Genomic DNA, 25232 nt, shown 5'->3' with positions numbered 1-25232 from the left:
GGTATAGCTCCAGAGCCTCTCTCCAGGACAAGTCAACTGCAGGCTCCCTGCCCTTCCCAAAACACCTCCCATCCTTCCTCATACCTTGTTACTAATGGAGATGGGCTTCTTTTTTGTTGTTGTGTGTTTATTTGTTTTTCGACACAGGGTTTCTCTGTATTATTTTGGAAGCTGTCAGTATTTTTGTTTGTTTGTTTGTTTGTTTGTTTGTTTGTTTTTCAAGACAGGGTTTCTCTGTGTAACGGTCCTGGCTGTCCTGTAATTCACTTTGTAGACCAGGCTGGCCTGGAACTCACTAAGATCCCCTGCCTCTACTTCCCTAGTGCTGGGATTAAAGGCATGCCCCACCACGTTCGGCTGGAGATAGGCTTCTAACTGGATTTCTCCTTGGAAAATGGAGTCAGAGGAAGCCTGTCACCTGCACCGCTTACCTCCAGCCCTCACTTTCCCTACCTCAGCAGCTTCTAGCCACAGTCCTTTCCCTTCTCCAGTTCCCCGTCTAGTGGGTTCCGACTGGCCTGGAGTGGGGAGGTTGGCAGCTCTGTAGAACAGAGCCCGGGGTGGAGTTGGGGCTCTGCCACAGCTTCTCTGTCACTAGCTTGAAGGGTGCTGAAGGGCCACGGCCTGTATAGAGAGGCAGCTGCAGGTGGACACCTAGTGATGTCAGACCACTCTCTCTTTACAGCCAAACCATCCTGGATTTCTCACCAAGGACAGCCACCGATGCCCCAAACAAATGTTTCCCTTCATTTCCATTCTGGATGACCCTTGTCCCTTGATTCTGGCCTCTGTTCTGTCCAGCAGTGTGGGAAATGAGAGAAGCTGGCTTGGAACCATGGGAACAGATGAGGGAGATGCTGGGAGGCCTGGACTAGAGACTGAGCTCACTGTAACTTTACAGGCAGACTTGAGATCAGCTTGGGGGCTCAGACCATCTGGTCCATGGATGTCACATTCTCATATTTGCCTCTGCTGCAGACCTAGGTAAGAGGTTCCTGATGTTATCCCCAAATGCTCCAAGAACAGATAAAAGGAACTGTTATCCATCAGAAACATACTATATATCAGATGCTGGGCTACTTGTTTTGTGGACTTTTAAAGACTTGAAATTCATCTGTTCCTCCCATACCCTCAACCCCGGAACATCAATGGAGATTCATTATCACCTGCCCTCCAGGTAAGTGACAAACTTTGAGTTCAAGTTTGCTTGATAAGCAGCCCACTTCCAACTACTGATACCTCACCTCCCTCTAGGTGTCCCAGGATGGCACCTAAATGGGAGGATTCTATGGGACAATCCCCATAGAAGCTGCTTGAACAGATTCTCTGTCTTGAAGAACCAGAACTTGACTTCATATATGGGTTTGTGATACTTGCTCAGGTAAGTGATTTAGCTGGTGCTCTTTGCTAGTGACTGACCCAGGAGTAGGCTGAAGCCAGCTCTGGCCTACATGATGTGATCGTGTCTTCTGGGACAGATTTTTTCCCCCTTGGTTCCCCTTTTTTATTGTCTGGGTATCCTGGCGCTATGCTTTCCCAAGTGGAGCCAGACTAACTAAAATCAGAGCTCTCGTGTGAGTCAAAGAGAAACACACAGGCTCATCAACTCAGGAAGCTTCAGATTTCTCATTGTAATTGGTCACACCATTCCCTTATTTCCCATTAGCTGATCCAAGTGTTCTGTGACTTAAGGCTGGACATGGCCTGGCACTGATGATGTGTAGCCTATGTAGGCAATGTTTATGTCTCCCTAGGTCATGGTGCCTTTAGACCTATCCTGAGTAGAGTTAACCCCATGTGACCTGAGAACAGCTCCCCATGGCCAGGGATCTGGGAACCCCAACCTGATCATAACATAGAACTGTATACCCTCTTGGAATCATCAAGGACTGCATATCCTCCTGTAAGGGACAAACAGCTGAGTCTTTGGTGGATGAGTCCTGGCTTGAACATTCATTTCCATTTAAAAGACCAATCACTAACAAAAACTTGGTCAAGTTAAGCTGGAACATTCCATCCTAGAGGGAGAAGTGGGGTTCAAAAGACTCATCAAGCTCACAAAACTCAAGACTCCAGAGGGAAGTCCTTCTCCCATAGCTATATAAGGAACGAGCAGTTTCTGGAGGAGAAGAGACCACTGTGCACGGAAAATCCACTGATGTTTTCATACATTATCTCCCATGCTGCAGGAGGGCTTTTTAATGATGAATCTGCCCAAGTCATCCCTGCTCCTGTAATTAACCCCTCAGCCACACTATTGTAAATGTGTCCCATAAACTCATTCACCAAGCTAGACTTAGGTGCAACCATTTCTTTGATCTATCCACTCTGTCCTATCTGAGGTACATAGTTTATTCTTGTGTCCCCAGGAAAAGTTGCGTGACACATCAGTACTTGGGCAAGGACCAACAGAAGCAAAGGTCGCCCCTGCAGAGGATGATAAGACACATAATTCAGGCTGCACCTTCTGAGAGTAGAGCATCCTTGGGAAGAACCGTAGGGTGACCATTTTCTTTTACGTGGCATGGGGTGACACATCCCCTTGGTAAATGGGGTCTGTCACTCAAGTATGGGGACACTCCACAAAATGATGATGGACGAGATAGTTCTATTGCAAAGGGAGGGAGTCTACTGGGAAATGCACAGGTGCACCTTACACACTGCCATTCAGTGGGTGGGCAAAGGGAGGATGTTTGATTTCCCATTTCTTACACCTGGGAAGACATATGACAGAGAAAAGAAGTCGTCCTGGGATCCCGAACTAAGAAGCTATGGGAAGAACTGGACCATAAGGAACAGAGACATAGAAATGATAGAAGACTTTCTTCAGTTCAACCTTTAATACGGAGGAAGAGAGAATCCCATGACCCAGCAGCATGAGGAGGCCTTAAAAATGGCCCAGTACAGGAAACCACGAAAACCAGGAAACACCACCTCAGATCTGTGTGAGCTGAGACAGACTTAAACGGGAGCCTCTCACACCCTGGAGCGTGTAGCTGTGGGACATGCCAATAGCTAGGAACAATCTGAGTGATAAAAGTCGACACAATCCTCTTTGAGGCAAAAGCTGAGTAACCTGAAGACATATGAGGGAATCAGTCCCTGAGGGGTATGTTCATATGACCATCACACACTTGGTTATCACCAGCTGAAGTCCTCATGAGTATTAGGGGCTGGGAGGCAATAGAGCAATGACAGCAATTACTAATAGAAATAAGCATGAGACAGGCAGTGTTTTGTGTCTGGTTTTTAGGGCCAGATAGGAGTGTGTTAGTATGAGAGTTAAGAAGTTAAGAGGCGGGCTGGGTGTTGGTGGTGCACACCTTTAATCCCAGTAATTGGGAGGCAGAGGCAAGAGGATCTCTGTGAGTTTGAGGCCAGCCTGGTCTAAAGAGTGAGCTCCAGGACAGCCAAGGCTACACAGAGAAACCCTGTCTCTAAAAGCAAACAAACAAAAAAATTAAGAGGTTATTTAACAAAGACTTCAGTGCAGGTATGGGCTTTGTAATGGTAGGAGAGGCTTTGGTGGATCTGAGCAATTTAGATCGTCAGCAAATCAGGGTCTTAGCGTGCTAAAGCATCAATGGACAGACAGAATCAAGGGGAAAGGAATGGTGGTACCTTGGGTCACGTGAAAGCAAATATGGCAGTGTTTTTAGTGGGGGGGGGTGATTTAAAGGCAAACGCCATGCTCCTCTCTGGAAGGCTTTACGACTTGAATGTCAGTTTGCCAAAAAGGGCAGATGGAATGGAAGATAAACAGGATAGGTGGCCCCCACTACAACCCTGGCAAGGTGTTCTTGGGTCTCCTGGGGTCTTGGTGAATGTTTGTGCTCCATGTTACCCAAGTTGCCTAACCTTTGCATAACTTGATAAGAGGGAGGGGCTGGGCAGATTGGGACAGAAAGAAGCATTTTAGCCAGATAGGGCAGAATACCTCAGGATGCCTTTGTGTTAGACACCACCAGCAGCTTAGAGGGCTGGAGGAGGAGGGGCATGACAAAAACCACCTGAGCAACAGTTCCTGCATGGCATCAATCCCACAGCGGAGAGGGTTGGAATCTCATTAACTTCACTAGAACAGCAATTGCACGTTGTATATGAAACACAAGAATGGGATCCATTACCAGTTCTGCGGTAGCAACAGGGAAAACATCGCATACAATCAAGTTTTGGACTGAAGGCCTCTTGGATGGCACAGAATCAAACTCTGCAAAGGTAACATGCTTGTTTACCACAATTTATGTGGTATTTGCTCTGTCACCCATAAAGTCTCCACTAGAACCTGTGAGGTTTTTGTTAGTTTGTTTTGTTTTTGAGCCTTCAAGCATCCCCTACAGACTAGACCACCATTCAAGCCAAATAAAGTGCTGAGAGAGATGACACCTGCTTATGTAGGAATGAATGGCTGCTGCAATACAAACAAATACTGACACCATGTGGCTGACAGGAGAGGAGTAGCCAGCAGGCTGAGTTGAACAGCAACTTGGATAATAGTAACTCCTGAGACCAGGCCTACAACAAGCTGTACTGTATACAGAGGCCTGACTTTAGGAATGACTCATTGAGAATTGGACATTTCAAAGTTGTTGGTTTGTCCACAGTGAGGACAAACAGATATGGAAGGAAATATATAATAGCATTCAACAAGAATCAGAGCCCCTGAAGTTTCCCACTAGCAGCCATAGCCTGCTGAGTCCTCTCAGAAGACAGAAAAAGGACAGCCTTACCCAAATACAGGCCATCTGTCCCCAGATCCCAGTAGAGGTGGCTCATTAGATTCATGTACAGTCTGGCCAAGGGGCAGCTAACAAAGGTTGAGAAATAAAGTCTCATGAGATAGTCTGATATTTCTCATAGTGCCCAAACATGTAAGGTTGTTTCCAACCACAGCCCCAATAGATGATATGATGATGCAAGTATGTAATTCAACCTATCTCATATGGGATTGGCAGCCGGGCTACAGAGGGCCCATGCTTATGAAATATGCTCTCACCTGTGTAGACATGGCCACAGGCATCGTCCAAGCATTTCCGTACATACAGATAAACAATTAGTGAAACCACTCTCCAGGGTCTCTCATAAATCTTGGTGTTAGGCATTATGTGCCAGCTTCCCCAAGGAATTGACATGGGTATTTATTTCATAAATAATAATGTAAAGAACTAGGTTAAAGGTGACCAGGTTCAATGGTACTTCCACCTACCTTATAACCCAATAGGGGCTGGGTTGATCGAAAGAATGAGTTATTAAAAACAGCAGTTAGCCAGGCGGTAGTGGTGGTGCACACCCTTAATCCCAGCACTCAGGAGGCAGAGGCAGGATGATCTCTGTGAGTTCAAAACCAGCCTGGTCTACAAGAGGTAGTTCCAGTACAGTCTCCAAAGCCACAGAGAAACCCTGTGTCGAAAAACTAAAAAAACAAAAAACAAAACAACAACAAGAAAAAAAACAGCAGTTAAAAAGTATAAACAGAAGGGTGTGTGTGTGTGTGGGTGGGTGTGGGTGTGCCAGGAGCCATATAGCTAGTGAATGAAAATCTCAGGGCCAGAGGTGGTTTACTTCCTTATGCTTATTCAGTGGGAGGCCCCACATACCATAGACTATTGCAGCCTTGCATGACAGCATTAGATGGTAAATTTCTAAATACACTCCATGCTGTAGTTACAGACATGGAGAAATCCAGCTGGGACTGAGCTGAGAGATCCTTCCTGCTGGCTGGCTTGTGCAGTGCTGGAAAGTGGGATGCAGACTGCTGGAGAATTGTTGCTGGCAGTCCTAGTCACTTAAGACCTTATTACACTATAAGCATGGCAGGCAAGCTAGGCCTGCTTGTGCAGTAGTGACCCAACTGTTATGGAAAATACTAACTTTTCTATGAATTTATGGCCAGTTCCATAGGAGGGAATACGCGTTTGGTACTATAATCCAGGGCAAAATCTTACAGCTAGAGCGGGTATAGGTCCCACTTGGAGGTGACTACTATTGTTTTGTTAAACAAGTATGATATGCCTGCCAGTTTTATTCTTGTACCGGCTAGGTTTTTTGTTTGTTTGTTCATTTTTTTGTGTTGTTTGTTTTGTCAAATTAACATAAGCTAGAGTCACCTGAGAAGAGAGAACTGAGAAAATGCTTATAACAGATTGGCCTGTAGGTAAGTCTGTGGAGCATTTTTTTTTTTTTTGATTAATGACTGATGTGGAAGGAAGGGCCCAGGCCATGGTGGGAGGTGCTACCCCTGGGCAAGTGGTTCCAGGTTGTATACGAAAGGTAAACTGGGGGACAAGGAGTGTTCCTCCATGGACTCTGCTTCAGTTCTTACGTTACACCGTCACATCTCTGCAGTGAGTTCCTGCCCTGACTTCCCTGCATAATGAACTGTGATCTGGGTTTTAGGGCAAGTAAGCTTTTCCCTCCTCAAACTGCTTTTGGTCACTGTATTCTATCGCAGCCACAGAAAGCAAAGTAGGACACTTCCTGAACATGTCCATGTCTACAGATCACCGCTACTGTCAACCTCAGTCGTGGGAACTTTTTGTAGTGAGTGGCAGTCACTTCAGAGATTCATAACCGGTCACATTACTGATAGTTGTCACTATTGCTTGGTGGCCCAGTGCTTATCTGCCATTGGAAGAAAATAACCAGACATACACATCATCCATTCTGAGGTTCAGGGGATTTTTCAGAGGAGGGGTTAGAAAGCATCTAAGAGCTGAAGGAAGGAAGGCATTGGTTGTTGTGTAATTGTTTCCTCTGGATGGCAACATTCCCACCTGGATACAGGAGGCAGGCTCACAACACATAGGAAGTTCACGAAGTTAGAAGATGTATGACTCATGAGGTACCAAAGGTTATATGAACTGAAAACTATTGCTGCAGTAGAGGAGACTGTTGTTGAGTTGCCTACAAGTTGTGCAGAGAAATGCCAATAATGAAGTTTATATGTACCATCCCTGGTGCCTGAATGGTGCTTTTCATCTGCCCTAGTCACCCATGGACTTATAAATGATAGATACCCCTTGATTCACCAAGCTAGACTTGGGTAGAGTAATTTCTTGGTGTATTGTTGACAGCCTATCTGTAGTGAACAGATGTTTGTTGATGTCTCCCCAGGAAGTTACACAACATCTGTCTGTCTTGGGACTGTTTAAATGTGAGGTGAGAACCACAAGCCCTTTCCCTTCCTTAGGTGAGCTGGAGCTCGTTCTTCACATCTCTCCTGTCTTCCTTCCCACCTCGGATCTGAGCCCCCGATGAAGGTGAGCTGTCACTGGTCTTTCTGTCCTTCACCTGACTATGGTGACCCTTTTGTCCAGACCTAATATATTGTGAAGTAGGATTTTTTTCTTTTACATGAGGCTATTTTGGTTTTTATTTTTGGTCTTTTTAAAAATCTGTTTCTAGAAAGAGTTATCTTAGTTTTGATTTATTTTATGACATCCTTTTCTTAACAACTACCATATGAGAGTGATTTGAATACTTTCCTTTTCCTTTTTTCTACCTACCTCTTACTGTCCTTTTATTTTACTCAAAAATACAGAGAGGAACAAAGTGTGATCTTGATGGAAATGATCCTTTCCTGGGTCGTGGATGAAGGAAGATTTGAAGATGAGGATTCATCTGAAGTATATGTGTCTGTCTTGGAGCATTTAGAAGGGCTTTGGGTGGGCCATTAGCCCATGCAAAGACCCTAGACATCCGATTCAGCTGAGGCCTTGAGACAGCACTCAACCAGTTAATGGAAAAATCCAAGTTAGATGTGACCCAGTGTGCCAATGCTGACAGATGATCATACCTGAAAAATCCCTTGCATCCTTCACACGTCATGACATTGAAGTGATAGCCATTGGCCTTGTCCCCACATACACGGCAGATTTGGAGACCACCATCGTCCTCATCTACATTGATGGTGGACTTTTCTGAGACAGAATCTGCTTCTTCACGGCGTACAAGGTCAACATGGCTCCAGCTTTCCTCAGATCTCATCTCCAGGGCTGCATCTGTGTGTCTTGGACTAGAACTGAAAAAACACAGAGAATGAGGCTCTGTACAGGTACATGCTGGGAACACTTCCTTTTGAGCAAGGCTCACGTTTGGATTTGGTGCTGGACCTGACATCCCATGGAGAAAAAAAGTACAGGTGGTTATTTGAATTGTTGTTAAGAAAGATGTAACCACCACAGTAGTATGCACAGTAGGCAGAACACTTAAACCAGAATGTGGGAAGGAAAAGGCTATTATGGGAGGAATAAATGAGTAAAGAAGAAGCTGCCTGGAATGGATTATGGAGCACTGAAGGGACCTAGAGGGTTATGAGTTGATCATAGGCTGGAAAAGGGAACAACTCATGGGAAAGACTAGCATTCAATATTATTTCTGGGGCTGGGGAGATCTTGGGAGGATGATGACCTTTTAGGTGTGGGGTAGCCCAGATTTCCACAAAGAGAAAAAGGATACCCCTCCAAAGAAGGCTTTTAATTGAATACCAAGCAAACTGACAGTGAGAGTTGCTGTGGAATAATCGTTCTGTACATTATAAATATGTATTACTCTCATTGGTTAATAAAAAGCTGACAGATCAGTAACCAGGCAGGAAGTATAGGTGGGACAGCCAGAACCAGAGGACTCTGGGAAGAAGAAGAAGGCAAAGTCAGAAGAGACACTAGCCAGCCGTTGAGCGTGCAGGACATGTAGAAAATGAAGTAGCAAGCCATGAGCCGCATGGCAAAGCATAAATAGAAATGTGGGTTAATTTAAATGTAAGAGTTAGCTAGTAACAAACCTGAACTATTTGACTGAGCATTTATAAATACTGCTAAGTCTTTGTGTGGCAATTTGGAAGCAGCTGTCCAGATGCAGAGTGGGTAGTTGGGACAAGAAAATGCCACCTACAGAGAGTAGAGCCAGGATCACAATGCAAGAATCATTTCATTGCAAGAAACCTTCTCCTTTTAAAATCTTCCCACCCACTCAGTATCAGATGCTCTATGCCTTGTTTTGTAAGCAGAGAAATAAATGTCTTACTAATCCTTGGTAAGTTCTCTCTGATCAGTCTACCTTGGGCTTTGCCTTCCATTTGGCCTGGAGGGTCTTCTGAACTATTTGGTGTTTTATTAAGCCATATGGACTATTATGCTATTTGTATGGCAAATTTTGTCTATTTGGTATTTCTTTTGAATCAGTGAGGCACCTGCCATAGGATAGTGAATGTTAAGTGCGTTGGTCTTCGAGGTTCTTTTGAGCCACTGGGGGTCTGTCAACTAACATAAGACATAGAGAAGCAATGATATTGATTATATCTCTATCGCTGAGATGGACAGGAAGTAAGGGCAGGTTCCATGGTAAATCATGAGCTAATTACAGAGGAAGTGACTCAGTGAATAGTCTACAAAATGAGTAACGCAGTTGGCAGAGGGAGTGGATGAAGATGACCATGATGAGTGGCCACTCCCATGGCTGTATAAGTTGTGCAGGATGACTTCTCTGACTAGCTTAGGACACATACAAACAGGAGTGTAGGCCACTTACTGTCTCTGCCCACAGTAAACTAAAAAATGGACACCCTCAATAAAAAAATCACCACAGTTTCCATCTAATTCCCACTATAAGAGTCTTGAAAGACCACTGGGAGGGACAGCACTGTGATACTACAGCCTCCCTGTGACACACTGCAGCCTCCCTGTGACACACTACAGCCTCACTGTGACACTGCAGCCTTGCTGTGACACTGCAGCCTTGCTGTGACACTGAAGCCTCGCTGTGACACTGCAGCCTCCCTGTGACACACTACAGCCTCACTGTGACACTGCAGCCTTGCTGTGACACTGCAGCTTTGCTGTGACACGGCAGCCTCGATGTGACACACTGCAGCCTTGCTGTGACACACTGCAGCCTTGCTGTGACACTGCAGCCTCGCTGTGACACACTGCAGCCTTGCTGTGACACTGCAGCCTCGCTGTGACACACTGCAGCCTCGCTGTGACACACTGCAGCCTTGCTGTGACACTGCAGCCTCGCTGTGACACACTGCAGCCTCACTGTGACACACTGCAGCCTCGCTGTGACACTGCAGCCTCACTGTGACACACTGCAGCCTCACTGTGACACTGAAGCCTCGCTGTGACACACTACAGCCTCGCTGTGACACACTGCAGCCTTGCTGTGACACTGCAGCCTCGCTGTGACACACTGCAGCCTCACTGTGACACACTGCAGCCTCGCTGTGACACTGCAGCCTCACTGTGACACACTGCAGCCTCACTGTGACACTGAAGCCTCGCTGTGACACACTACAGCCTCGCTGTGACACACTGCAGCCTCGCTGTGACACTGCAGCCTCACTGTGACACACTGCAGCCTCACTGTGACACACTGCAGCCTCACTGTGACACACTGCAGTCTCACTGTGACACACTGCAGCCTTGCTGTGACACTGAAGTCTTGCTGTGACACTGCAGCCTTGCTGTGACACACTGCAGCCTTGCTGTGACACTGCAGCCTCACTGTGACACACTGCAGCCTCACTGTGACACTGCAGCCTCGCTGTGACACACTGCAGCCTCGCTGTGACACACTGCAGCCTCGCTGTGACACACTGCAGCCTCGCTGTGACACTGCAGCCTCGCTGTGACACACTGCAGCCTCGCTGTGACACACTGCAGCCTCGCTGTGACACTGCAGCCTTGCTGTGACACACTGCAGCCTCGCTGTGACACACTACAGCCTCGCTGTGACACTGCAGCCTCGCTGTGACACTGCAGCCTCACTGTGACACACTGCAGCCTCGCTGTGACACACTGCAGCCTCGCTGTGACACTGCAGCCTCGCTGTGACACTGCAGCCTTGCTGTGACACTGCAGCCTTGCTGTGACACTGCAGCCTCACTGTGACACACTGCAGCCTCGCTGTGACACACTGCAGCCTCACTGTGACACTGAAGCCTCGCTGTGACACACTGCAGCCTTGCTGTGACACACTGCAGCCTTGCTGTGACACACTGCAGCCTCGCTGTGACACTGCAGCCTTGCTGTGACACTGCAGCCTCGCTGTGACACTGCAGCCTCACTGTGACACTACAGCTTTGCTGTGACACACTGCAGCCTTGCTGTGACACACTGCAGCCTCGCTGTGACACACTGCAGCCTCGCTGTGACACATTGCAGCCTTGCTGTGACACTGCAGCCTCGCTGTGACACACTGCAGCCTCACTGTGACACACTGCAGCCTCGCTGTGACACTGCAGCCTCGCTGTGACACACTGCAGCCTCGCTGTGACACTGCAGCCTCGCTGTGACACTGAAGCCTTGGAAACTTCATCTTCCAGGAGTTCTGTCTCGTTTTTTCTCAGACGTTTACATTTGCTCTGCTCCTTTCTACCCACACTTCCTTGTTCTCTTAAGGCAACAAACTTGAAAGACACTGGTGTAAGTTGGCTTTGGTGACTGTTAATCGTCTGGTGTCCTGACGTCTCATATTATTCGTGTTACATATACAAATGGAAAGGTAAGGGTACAGGGTGACTCCCCAGATCCATTTCTCAGAGCCATCTTTCCCTGGATAAACTCACTTTTGGGCCTCACCAAGAAAGAGAAGTAGGAGATGATGAGATAAGAAAGGCTGAGGAGGCAGACTTAATTTCCTTCCCTCTGTTCTTCCCACAGCCACGTGATCACCGTGCAGTCTGGAGGAGGAGCGGATTTATTTCATTGTACAGGTTACAGTCCCTTAGTCAAAAGGAGGTCAGGGCAGAGGCTCCAGGAAGGAACTGAAGCAGACATGATGTGGGAATGCTCCCTAAGGTCTTGCTCCCAGGCTCAAGGTCAGCAGTCTTTTTTACATAGCCCCTCCCCCCACATCAATTAATAATAAGGGAACGCCCTACAGGCCAATGTGCTGCCGGCAATTCTTCTGGTGAGGTTCCTGGAAGGCTAATCACCTGATAGCCTCAGGCTGACTGAGAAACTCAGACGGGAAAGCTCACTTGACTGATAACACCTGTGGGCTGTTAGGCTCCTGGGAGCCTCTGATAAGAACAACACGCCGACCTCTGTTGGTGTCTATGCTTTGAGACTGCAGAGGAACTGACCCCAGGAATCTTCCTACCCCCCAAGCCCCCTTTTCCACCCGCAAACCCCTCTTTCTTTAATTTCCAAGTCACCTCCCTCAGTCCCGATCTAACAGTTCCTTCTTCCCGGGTGTCTTTAGGTTTGTGTCAAGTTGACACTACACAAAGACCAGTGAACCTTGAGGAGGTGCGGTCACCTCTTGCCCAGTTCAGCTGAGTCAGATGGGCAGTTTCCTGAGTAAATGGGGTCTCCCTCCCCCAAAGCTAAACCCCAGCCATTCAGACCCTCCTGGCATAGCTGTCACCTTCTGGATAAGTCAAGGAGGACTTAGGTCCTCCTCCTCCTCTTCCTCTTCCACCTTGAAGCCATGGGCAGAGGGCAGAAAAGAAACTTTTTAAAAGAGGAGAGAATATTTGCCGAGTGTTTATCTGACAGTGGATTAATATCCAGACTAGATAAAGAACCCACCACAAAACAGCCCAAACGTTATATAGCAGACACAACGAGATAAAGAGCCTGGTGTGAATGCACATGCCTTGGTTTGTGAGGAGACCCTTTTCAAAACGGAATACAAAGGGGGCTGTGGGGGGGACTGTATAAATTATCCGAATAGACAGGACCTGAATGGTAGACCCTCCCTAGAGGTCACCCCCTCCCCCATCCTCACCCCTGCATTTAAGGAGCAGTGCAGAACTCACTGGCAGGTAACATGGACCTCCCTGGAACTAGCTGTTCAACTTAGAGGCCACACACCTTCCTCGGCATCCTAATCCTGGTCTCTCAGGATGGATATGGAGTCTGTTCCCCAGTACCTCAGGAGGGCAGTGGAGACTGATTTGCAGGTAAGGGGTCATTTCTTCTTCCTGCCAGCACAGGATTGGACTTGTTCTCAGCATTGTAGGTTCTGAGCCAAGTTCACACCCCGGGTTAGAGGCTACTTCTCCCATCCTCAGCCATCCCAACTCTCAGAATCTGGACCAGAAGTCCCATCTTCCTCATCCCATCACTGGGACCTCTCGCCCTTCAGGACCCACAAATAATTCACTACTCTGTATCTCAGGACCTAAAAGAGACTTTCTTCTACTGAGATTAGAGAGCCACATCCCCCTCCCTCCAACGATTAACCACAAATGCTTCAGAAGCCACATCTGAGTGGTGCTACCGCCCCAGGATACAGGTCACATCCTTCCACTATCCTAACACCCAGTGACCCAGGACCCTTGTGGCACCCTCTCCCCAGGTCTGAGAATAGATCTTCTATCCTCTGGCATTCCCGACCCACAGCATCTTAGGCTATGTGTGAAGCTGGCTACACAGCATCCTGGGACCCAAGCAGAACTTGCTCCCCATGTGAGAGGTCTCTGGTATGGTATACACAACATCTCAGTATCTGAACAGAGCTAACTGCACAGATTAGAGACCACACTGTGGCCCCCTCCAGCTCTCTAACCTTCTCATCACTGGTGCAGAAATCTGCCTGCTCCCCAGGTCAGAAATTATACTTCATCGCCCTTTGCCACCCTCCTTTCTGCCCTCTTAGGACTAGTGTGGCACATCTGCCTACTCCTCAGATTAGAGGCCCTAGTACTTCCTGTGCCCCAGGTTTCAGCAACTCAGAACCTGCTTAAAGCATCTGCTCACATCTCAGGCCAGAGGCCACAGCCTTTGCAACCCTGGCAACCCATACTCTGTCCAACTCACAGAGCACCCACTTGTGAAGTTAGAAGCTACACTTTCCCCTAGCCACTCTGGGACCAACCCACCAAAGAGTCAGTACCAAACGACCCCAAGACTGAACTTCAAATGTCCCAGCTGAGCCTAACCAATCAAGGGTTAATATCAAGCAAAGACTCAAACACAAAACATAGGAGGACCAGAACCCCTCACCAAAAGTCACAAAGGGAAGGTTGAATAACTTGAATTGTAAAACCATAGACAACATGAAAACTCAAGACATATTGTCTCCTCCAAAGGAATAGTAAGAAATTTCAATAAGAACAATTTAGATGAGATTCCAGACAAATAACTTAAAAGAACAGTTGTAAATATTTTGAAATAATTCAAAAACACCAGAAAGAAATAAAAGAGGACAGGAATAAATTCCTAAATAAGTTCAAGAGAACACAAATAAACATGGATAAATGAAGACAGCTTAGGATATAAAAACAGAGTTCAGCCGGGCGTTGGTGGCGCACGCCTTTAATCCCAGCACTTGGGAGGCAGAGGCAGGTGGATCTCTGTGAGTTCAAGGCCAGCCTGGTCTACAGAGTGAGTTCCAGGACAGCCTCCAAAGCCACAGAGAAACCTTGTCTGGAAAAACCAAAACAAAAACAGAGTTCAATAAATAGGTAGAAATGGTAAAGAAAATCCAAGATGAAATAAAGCTGGGAATGAAAAATTGAATGAATTAAACAAAAGCTTAATGGAAAGTCTCAACAATAGACTAGATCATGTGGAAGTCAGAATACCAGGGATTAATAACAAGGGGCAGGAATTGGATCACCAAATATAATGAAAAACTTAAAAATCAAAATACAGGGGCTGGAGACCTGGTTCAGCAGTTGAGAGAAGTGGCTGCTCTTTCAAAGGACCCAAGTTCAATTCCCAGCATTTACATGGTAGCTTATAGCTGTCTGTAATTCCAGGGGATCTGACACCATCACACAGACAAACCTGCAGGCAGAACACCAATGTACATAAAAAAAAGCAAAATACAATACATGAATGGAACACACAGATCTTTGGGACACCGTGAAAAAAACCAGAGTTTTGGATTATGGATATAGAAGAAGACTTCCATGCCAAAGGGAGAAAAATATTCTCAAAAAATCATAGAAGAAAATTAACCAAATCAGTGGAAGAAAATTAACCTCTATGTCTAGGTATGAGGCCTACAGAAACACAAAATGAACCAGAAAAGAAACACCATATTGTAGTTAAAGCATCATATTGTAGTTAAAACATGAAACAACACAAAACTAAAACAGTGTATTGAAAGCTGTGAGAGAAGGGTCCACAGCCTTTTCATTCTTTTTTTTTTCAAAATAAAGGTCTCATTTTAAATCTTGATTCATTTTATAAAAATGACAGATAATGTAATAAGCTAGCAATTGACTCAGCTGGCTGTACACTGTTAAACATGTGTAATAAATGACTTTGTTCAAACACGACTAACAATTACTACAGACATTTCTGGAATCCTCTGTGGACTCCTACAGACTTACTGCTGAAACCCAGAGGCTTTTACAATTTTAAAGTGCTTTGGTAACTTGCAAGAGTCACTTCTAGTAGAAGATAGTGTAGCTATTATTTGAATTTGTTTTAGGTATTCTATAGCAATTTTGCCCGAAATTAAAACACTCCATGCTGCAAGGAGGCTTATTAAAACAGAGAGTCTCTCATTTGGACATTTCAGTGGAACCAATCACTTTATGTAGGAAAATAGAAGCAGTCATGTCCTGGTGGGCATATTCCTATGAGTCAGAGCACTCACCCCAGTGGAAATACAATATATATTCACACACTGAGGTACTTGGGGATGAGGGTTCTGTGTGGATGTGGGTAGATATGAGCATTCTCACACCAGCCTCAAACACAGACCATGTCACCATTTTTCACAGCTGATTTTTCAATGGAAGATTTAAAAGCCAGAAGGCCTTAGAGCAATGTATTTCTGGCTCTGAAAGTACACAGATGCAAATCCATATTAGTATGTGTAGCAAAGTTATCAGTCATAATTAAAGAGGAGAGAAAAAATTCTCATGATAAAAAGAGAATAAAAAGATTCATGACCACCAAATCATCCCTACAGAAGATACTGGAAGGAATACTTCAGACTGAGAGTGAAGGGGAAAAATATAACAGCAACCTCCAAGAAACCTATGAGAATAAATAAATGGTGCTGAGACAGTTATTAAGCAAAAGATGGCTAAGAACACTCTACAAAGTCAACCGTGTGATAAGAATTAAATTCACACCTCTCAATAACCATTCTCAATTAATGGTCTCAGTTTCCCAATCAAAAGACACCGACTAGCAGAATGAACTAGAAAACAGCACCCAACATTTTGCTGTCTACAAGAAACCTACTTCATCATCAACACTGCCTTAAAGTATAGAAAAGAGTATTCCAAGCAAATGGAATCAGTAAGCAAAATAAACTTCAAACCAAAACTGATCAGAAGGGTAAAGAATGATGAAGGGAACAGTCAATCAAGAAGTTATCACGATTCAAAATGCGTATGTACAAAACTCAAGTGCACACAGCCTCACAAAACAAATACCCCTTGATGAAAAGCCACCGAATGTGTTTATAAGCAGAGGCTATTGTAAACAGATGGCCTGTGTCAAAAAGGACCTGTTTCCCTGGGCCTTATTCCCATGTGTCTTAGAGACACTGTGGTAATTTGAATGTAATCGGCCCCCATAAGCTCACAGGAAGCGCACTATTGGGGGGGTGTGGCCTTCTTGGAGTGGGTGTGGTCTTCTTGAAGGAAGTGTGTCACTGTGGGGGTGGGCTTTCAGGTCTCTTTTGCTTGTGTCACAATCAGTTTCCTGTTGCCTGCACCACTTGTGCCTGCATGCTGCCACGCTCCCCTCTGTAACTGTAAGGGAGCCACCCCAATTAAATGTTTTCCTTGTAAGAGTTGCTGTGGTTATGGTGTCTTTTCACAAGAATAGAAATCCTAACTAAGACAGACACTATGCCCATGAAAACTCCTATAAAGGAAAGCATTTAATTGTGGCTTGCTTACAGTAGCAGAGGGTGAGTCCATTGTCATCATGGCAGGGAATATGGTGGCATGCAGGCAGGCGTGGTAGCTGAGCATTCTATATCCGAATCCAAAGGCAACAAGAAGAGAATGAAAATGAGCCTGGCTTAAGCATTTGAAATACACAACCCACTCCCAGTAACACACATTCTCCATCAAGGTCACACCTATTCCAACAAGTCCACACCTCCTAATTCTTCTCAAGTAGTGCCACTTCCTGATGACCAAGTATTACAGTATATGAACCCATGGAGGCCATTCTTACAAACATCACTACACCATGTCCTGCTGATTCTGAGTTTTGAGCCTTAGTATCTTACCCTGTGTATGCTAGAGGTATTTTGTTTCTCATCAGTGGAGTCTTTCACTGCTAAGTCCCTAATACTATCAGCTTTGGTGCTATGGAGCAATCTTTGAATACTGTAAATATGTATTGATCTCATTGTTGATAAAAAGCCAATTGGTGATGGCTAGGCAAGATTTGGGGGCAGAGAGGATGCTAGAAAGGAGGGTGGAGTCAGAGGAGTTGCCCCTGAGACATGGAGAGGAAACAGGAGGTACAAGATGAAAGAGAGGTAATGCCTTGTAGCAGAGTGTAGATTATTATAAATAGGTTCATTTAATTTAGAAGATCTAGTTAGTAACAAGCCTGAGCTATCAGTTGAGCATTTATAATTAATAAGTTTCCATGTGACTATTTGGGAGTGACTGCCAAGACACAGAAAAACTACACCTACACTTTGGCTTTGTCTCAGATCTCCTCTGAATAGTGAACAACACACTCAGCATGGTCCTTCAGCTAGCTGCCTAAAGAACCTGCTGGGGGCTCAGAGCCAATGGGGCAGTGAGAACCTTAGCAGCAGGTTCATTGGTAACTTTCAAGCCTTTCAGTCACAGTTAAATAGCCATCTAACTTGTTTGGGGTAACATGAGAACAATGCACGTTTTTAAAATGAAATACGTTAGGGTTCTATGAATAGATTTTCATCCATTTTGAAGGAGTATATTGGGGATCATTTTACTGACAATGCCAACTTCATAGTACACAGAAAATCCATGTTTAGAGGCCTCACAAGACTTCAAAGAAAGAGGCAGCAGCTCTTTCTGTGGTAGTTTGGAAGAAAAACGGCCTCCATATGGAGTGACACTATTAGGAGAGGTGGCCTTGTTGGAAGAGGTATGGCATTGTTGGAGGAAGTGTGTCACTACTGGGGGCAGGCTTTGAGGTCTCAGATGATCAAGCCAGGCCATTGGCTCACAGTCTCTTCCTGCTGCCTGCAGATCCAGATGTGGAACTCTCAGCTCCGTCTCCAGCAGCATGTCTGCCTGCAGGCCACCATGCTTCCCACCATGAAGATAATGGACTAAACCTCTGAAACTGTAAGCCAGTCCCAATTAAATGTTTTCCTTTATGGGAAATGCTGTGGTGCCGTGGTCATGGTGTCTCTTCACAGCAATAGAAACCTTAAATAACACACCCTACTTCTTAGTAGGGTACTGACAATGTAATATTTGAAAACAAGCAGTTGGGTCTGGAGGGAGAGCTCAGCTGTTAAGAGCAGCTGCTCCTTTTGCTCAGGACCCAGATTCAGTCTCTAGCACCCACACACCCGCATGATGATTGACAACCATCTCTAATTTCAGTTCCAAGGGGATCTGATGCTCTGCTCTGACTTCTGCAGGTATCCAGCATACATGAGGTGTAGAACATACATGCAGGCATAATACTCACATACATAAAGAAAGCAATGTTTGTTTGCTTCACTGTGTTTTGTTTTTGTCGTGTTTATTATTTGTTTTGACTTTTGTATTTGTGTTTTATGAGAGAGTGAGAGAGAAAGAATATAAATTTGGGTATGTAGGGAGGATCTGGGAAGAGTTGGAGGTTGGGAAAAACATGTCCAAAATATATTAAAAAAAAACTTTTCAGTAAAAAGTAATTTTAAAAAGTCAAGCCTACACTGGTCCAAAAATATTGAAATAGAAAAAACTTTAAAAAAAAAACAACAATGATGAATGGCAAAATAAAATGGCCAAAAAAAAGTTGGAAAAATTTCATTGGAGAACTGGACTGTATTAATGCCCAGAACCATCAAAATAATGTTTAAAAAGAACACATTTAGACTTGTCCAATGTTGGTATAAATACGCATACAGGGTGATACATCAGACTTGAGGCTAGTGATAGGAACCCTAATTATCATCATCAGTGTCCTAACAGATATACAAGGCAGCTCAATGGAGGAACGAATAACCTTTCAAAATGGCACCAGGAATAATGGAATTTCATACATGAAAAAGCATGAACATAAAACCTTACCTGACATCATCTACAAAAATTTATTTAAAATAGATGACAGACCTTAACGTGGAGCCAACTTCTATGTGGCAGATGAACGGACACACAGAAGCACACTTGAGAGCAGTGTTAGAGAGACACAGGTTAAAACCACAAAGAAATACCTCTACAACACCCAGGAGTGACAACACTCCAAAAGACAGGCAAGATAGGTGACATGTGGGGATACTGAGCCTCACCCCGCTGGCACGAGTGTGAACTGATGCCACCACTTAGGAAAGCAAATGTTCAGTGACTGAAAATGGTAAACACAAATTTACCATGGGACCCAGCAGTTCTCCTCCAAGCCAGAGGACTTTGTTTTCAGCTCCCTGAGGTTGGAGATCAAAGAAGCCCCGCCTTTTCATGGTTGTGCCCAAGGGGCCTCTCAGGCACTCAGTTTCCACAGGATCCAGAGAGGCTGTCTGGAGGCTTTGGGCATGAGGACTGAGAGTGTGCAGCTCCAGAGACTGTTGGCACACGTGTCTTTCAAAAGCAGAGCTTGCTCCTCAGAAAGGATAAGCTTGGATTTGAGCAGGCGTGGTTAATTTCAAGGGAACAAAGGAGCGGAAGGCTAGAAAACAGGAGTTAAATTTCTGCTTTTAGCCAGAAACTCTCCGGAAGTGAGAGGAGAGACAGGGGCTGGAAGAGAGGCTTGAAAGTATCCAATTGAAATGAAGTTCCTGTGGGCGTGGCTAACAGAGAGGGGCAATGGGTTAGGAAACTGCTCAGGCAGGGACCCTACAAGGCGCTGTTCTTGGGAAAGGGGCCTCAGAGAAGCTCAGATTCAGACCCTGACTCAGTTCCAGGGACCTGAGGTGTGCTGACCCACGTAGATGATGCCACAGCGTGCAGCACATCTGTGTGAATTTTTAAATGATACCAGATGATTCAATAGTCCTGGGGTGGGAGGGGGTGGGGGGAGAGAGAGACAGAGAGAGACACACAGAGAGACAGACAGATACAGAGAGAAACAGACAGAGAGAAAGACAGAACTTGTCCCTGCAGAGGGACGGGTGGAGAAGGACAGAGGGAAGACATTAGAAGAGACTTTGAGTCTGGGAAAACAGAGAGGGTGGGGAGGGAACTCCACCTGTAACCTTTGGAGCTAAATATTTGAAAGTGCTGGAGAACAAAGATGAGCTATGATACTAATGCCCAAAGGCAGCAACTGCAGACAGCCAATGGAAGTCTTTGGAGCAAGAAAGAAGATGTTTAGATTAGGTGGGATGTTTGCCAGAGAGAGGGTGAATAGCAAGCTCTTGTTAGATAGGAGAGGAAGGCTGAAATCCTAGAGAAGGAATGGCCCATGGAGAGGAGGTTGGTCACCCAGTACAGGCAGAAGCAGAGACAACTAAGGGTGTGAAACCCAGGATTGTGAGCTAGAAAGAGTCAAGGAATAGAACAAAACTCCTGGAGGTTAGATGCTCAGATTGGGGAGATAGTGCCAAGGGACTGTAATATATATGATATATATGTGATAGTCTTAAGAGACAAGAGAGCAGTCTGGTGGCATGAAAATTTAATCCCAGCACTAAGGAGGCAGAGGCAGGCAGATCTCTGTGAGTTCAAGATCAGTCTGATCTACAGAGTGAGGTCCAGGTCAACCAAGACTACATGGGGCACAAGAGAAACCAAGATGATGAATGAATTCCTTAAGGTAGCACGAGACAATCCCAAGAGGCAGCTGGTTGGTGCAGAGGCCTGGGAAGAATCAGAAAAATGGCCACAAATTGCACCGTAAATGAGGGAGAAACAGCTGTCTGGGCAGTCAGCACAAATCATGGTCCTTGCCAAAACGATGCTGGTAGTAAAATGCCGGTAGTATAATCCTCAGGGACTTTCCAGTGCTCATTCTGCCCTGCCCCCCACATCTGGCACTAGAGGTTGGGCTGTTTGGTGTTGGTCTGTTATCAGGAGTACCCCTAAGAGCCTGTCTGCCCAGGGGCATCTGGGGTCACACACAAAGGAGGTTCACCAAGGAGGCTTGCTGTATTTATTCTTTCCCAGGTCTCTTGCTGGCCTGTGTACTTACCACTCCAGCCAGAAGCCAACTTCTGAGTCAGTGGTATTTGGGAGGTAAAATTCTTTGTGTGCTCAGTCAGCTTATATGGGGTCTGAAGCTGACACTGTGTGAGGAATCCCACCCAAGAAAAACAATACCAAGCTGTCTTGGCGATTCAATCCTATAATTTTAGCAGCACTCAGGATGCTGAGGCAGCAGGGGTTATGGGTTGGAGGCTAGTCTAGTCTATACTGAGCATTCCAGGAAGCCTGAGATACATAGCAAGAGAGAGACCCTGTCTTAGTCTCTGCATCGGAAAAACAAAATGAAACAAAAACCAATAATAAGCTAGTAAATTGAAAAAAAAAACAATGGAAGATTACAAGTACAAATGCAGGTACCAAAGAGAACATACATTTAAAGAAGGGGGAAAATGAGAAATGACAAGTATTAGGAAAGCAGCTTCAAACATCACAGAACCTTGAAAAATAACACTTAAATTAGTCATGTAGCGCACTAGTTTGTTGTGCCCTTCAGATAAGTGCATAGCTGTCCCCAAAGACATCTGCATCCCAACCTCCGCAGCTGAAGGGTCTATGCAAAATGAGGGACCTAGAAACCAGGAGGCAGGGATTATGGTATTTTCTTTTTCTTTTTCATTCTAATCGCAGGAACCCTAAAATCAGAGAAACTTTCCGGGGTTTGGTCCCAGAAAGAGCAACCATAAAGAAAGGGTCAGTGCTAAAGTTACTGGCTTTTAACAAGCAAGAGGGAGACACGCCTCGAGGAGGGTATGTCACTTTCAAACTACAGATGGCAAGGGTTCTGCAGAAGGCAGAATCTTCTGAGGACAAGGACCAAGGAAAGACAAAAGAATAACTTCCTCTTTGACCCTATTAGAAGGCAGTTACAGTGAATAGACAGTAGTGTTACATGAGTGTCCCACAGCTCCCTTTGTCCCTGTGTAGGCGACTACTACAAACTTCCCAGTCTGAATTTGCAGGAGGTTACTTAGCAGCCTGCCTTCTTGCTCATCTGCTCACCCCAGAGGACTCCCCGTGGGACCAGTGTCGGGCTCCTGGAGGAGGACCTGGTGAAGAATGGCAGGATTGTCCCCTAGGGACACGTGGCCTACTGATTCATTCAACTGCTGTCCTACGGAGTCTGGACCTCAGACACACATGTGGACAGAGTCCCATTAAAGGGCTGACTGCTTTGTAACTCCGGGTTGCCATACTCAAAGGCATTATATAAAACATTTGAGAAATTAATAAAAATTGAAAAAGAACTGGCAAACTGTCCCCCCTCCCTTACAGAGCTGTCATTGTGTCGAGTGAAGATTTAAACACTGGGCTCTGTAGTATGTTGGGAATGCTTATGTGCTGTCACATAGGATTACTCAAGCCAGCTTCCAAGGGGACAACCTCCTGCAGCAGAAGACAGAGCAAACACAACAATGTGTGATCCAGAGCCATTCGCAGGGATCAAGTGGACTGGTATCTAGTTGCTTAATCATGTCCCCCAAGTTGCTGGAAATTGCACAGAACAAATTATTATGTTCATCATAAAAAACATGGCACACTTTTTTTTGTTGTTGTTTTTTGAGACAGGGTTTCTCTGTGTAGCCCTGGCTGTCCTGGAACTCCCTCTATAGACACCTTTAATCCCAGCACTCAGGAAGCAGAGAGGTAGGCAGATCTCTGTGAGTTCAAAGCCAGTCTGGTCTACAGAGCTAGTTCCAGGACAGCTAGGGCTATACAGAGACACCCTTTCTCAAAAAAAACCAAATACATAAATAAATTTAAAAATGGCACAGCCATTATAAAAAATGGCACCGTAGTTCTCAAAAAAAATGAATAGCAGAATTACTTAATGCGCTTAATGGGCACAGGGATCCAGCAGGCCTGGAGATGGCTTGCACAACAATGTCAATATTCTTATCATTACTAAACCACAAACTTAAAAACAATGAAGGGCAGATATTGAAGAAGGCAGTCATTGCCCTCAGTTTGTGTACCCTGATGATTCCACCTGGCTCCAGTGGAGATTCCAGTCTCATGACCGAATAGGATAGCCTTGGTTAAACTAAATGGACCACAAAGCAAAACCCAAAAGACATGAGTCTGGGAAAGGGACAGGCAGGGATGAGGGAGGGGGTTGCTGAGCACGGGAGTAAGTAAAAGAGGTTGGGGGAGAGTGGTCAGAATACATTATAAGCATAACGAGATGATCAAAGAAGAAAATTAATTTAAAAAATTAGTTAAGAGGCCAAGGATGTGGGCTTTGTATAGGATGCTTGCCTACCATGGATGAGACCCTGAATTCAAAGTTAGCATTCCCAAAAAATTTATTATAGTAAAAAATGTATTAGTATTCAACCCTATTTAAAATTAAAAAAAAGGTATACTGGTCTCCCAACGAGTCATGGTTGAAAACTTCAAGACCAGGTCACTGAGATTCCATGAAGGAGAGTACACACGTGAGGGTGAAATAACACTCTCATTGAAGGCGAAATGGCAAGGGAACCATGATCTTAGGACAGGAACTGCTGGAGACACCAGATGTACAGATACATGTATATGCAGCAGAACAGTGCAGAGTGTGGGGAAAACGAAGAGCAAAGGGAAATATTAAAGACCCAAGTTGGGAGGCGGAGCGTGTAAAATTACCCAACTACCAGCTTTGTCCAACAGAGGGAGAGGATTGGTAAATGTACTAACTAACCTTTACACGAGCTTTTGCTGCTTACAAAATCCTTTCAAAATCACGACTTCACGTGGAGATGCCTGTGAAGTGGGCAGTGCAGGGTTTATCCACAGATGAGCAGAGCAAGGGGTGAGAAAACTGAGGGGCTCTGCCATGTGTCTGGTTTAATGAAGGCAGTCAGTTGCTGGACCTATTGTCCCCCTTTTATCAGATTATTCTGGACTATAGAAGGATAGACTGCCACAAAATTCATGGAGGTAAAATTGTTTTGAAAGGGTTTAAGTATTGTAAACAGAACATCCCCCACCCCAATCCCTGGCATGGAGACAACCTCCAGAAGTCATTTAAATAGCAAACCCCAAGTCATTCGAACAGTCTGGCTACTAGCAATGAAAGTTGGCCTTTGTGCCTCCCGGACTCGAGTCAACAGATGTGAGAGGTCAGAAGGCGTTGCAACTCTGCCCAGACCGAGGGGAAGGCTGGCATGGTTGCCAGAACAAGTACACCCCGTACCCCTTGTCCAGTGTCTAGCAGGACACAGTGAACTCTGATTTAGTGCCTGTCTTTTATGGGCATGTGCAGTGAGCGCCACAACACCCATGACTTTATACTTTGACTTCTTGTGTGGGGCTCAGAGAGACTGAGAGTTGTGCACCATGGGTTTGGATCACTTATACCCCAGGGCCCGCACCCATGCCTGGAGTGGCTCTGAGGCTAAGTACAGATCACCACAGCGCCATCAAGTATCGAGCTGATGTCATTCCTGCCTGGATTTCTGCTCTTTTTCAGGAGGAAAGCAAGGGTCACCCTTCTGAAAGTCCTAGTGACTGTTGGGCCATTTCTGCATCCATCCACCTTGGGATAAGTCATCTAACTGGGAGAGTCACGATTCAAATATTCCATTCACGATTCAAAATATTTCTCCCTGAGGTACTGAAGACTGTACAACAAAGGCAGTTGCAACCCAGGAAGATGCTGCCCTTTCCTGCTCACTAAACCCTGTACAAGCAATCACAGAGAACAAAGGTCTTCCCTTCCACTCCCTTCTTCCTTCACAGGCTGAAGCGCACGCACACACACACACACACACACACACACACACACACACACACACACCCCACAAATTTCTTCAGCTCAGAGTCACCAATAGGGCCTAGAGATTCTGGGGACCCACTGCTCCTCCCCTTAGTTTATCCCATTGGCAAGCTTGACACAGCGCACCCCTCTTGTCACTACTCTAACAAAGCCTATTCTTCATTTTTAAACTCGTTTTAATCTAAGACAGGGTATGTCTGCGAGCTCACGATAGCCTCAAACTCACGCCATTCTCCCTCTCCCCCACATGCC

General features: G+C 45.6%; 1 protein-coding gene across 1 annotated transcript in view; it reads right to left on the bottom strand.

The window, feature by feature from the left end:
* The window catches only part of Nr1i2 (nuclear receptor subfamily 1 group I member 2), a 37692-nt gene that overhangs the window by 6451 nt on the left and 6009 nt on the right, over positions 1 to 25232 (bottom strand). Inside the window, exon 2 of the mRNA XM_013114496.3 lies at positions 7796 to 8020. Coding sequence (XP_012969950.1) covers positions 7796 to 7986 — 191 coding nt within the window. The 5' untranslated portion in view covers positions 7987 to 8020. The remainder of the gene's footprint in view (positions 1 to 7795; positions 8021 to 25232) is intronic.

The sequence above is a fragment of the Mesocricetus auratus genome, unplaced genomic scaffold (genome assembly GCF_017639785.1).
Source record: "Mesocricetus auratus isolate SY011 unplaced genomic scaffold, BCM_Maur_2.0 Super-Scaffold_100008, whole genome shotgun sequence".
NCBI lineage: Eukaryota > Metazoa > Chordata > Mammalia > Rodentia > Cricetidae > Mesocricetus > Mesocricetus auratus.
The sequence above is the reverse complement of the archived record's forward strand: the minus strand, read 5'-3'. Positions and strand labels throughout refer to the sequence as shown.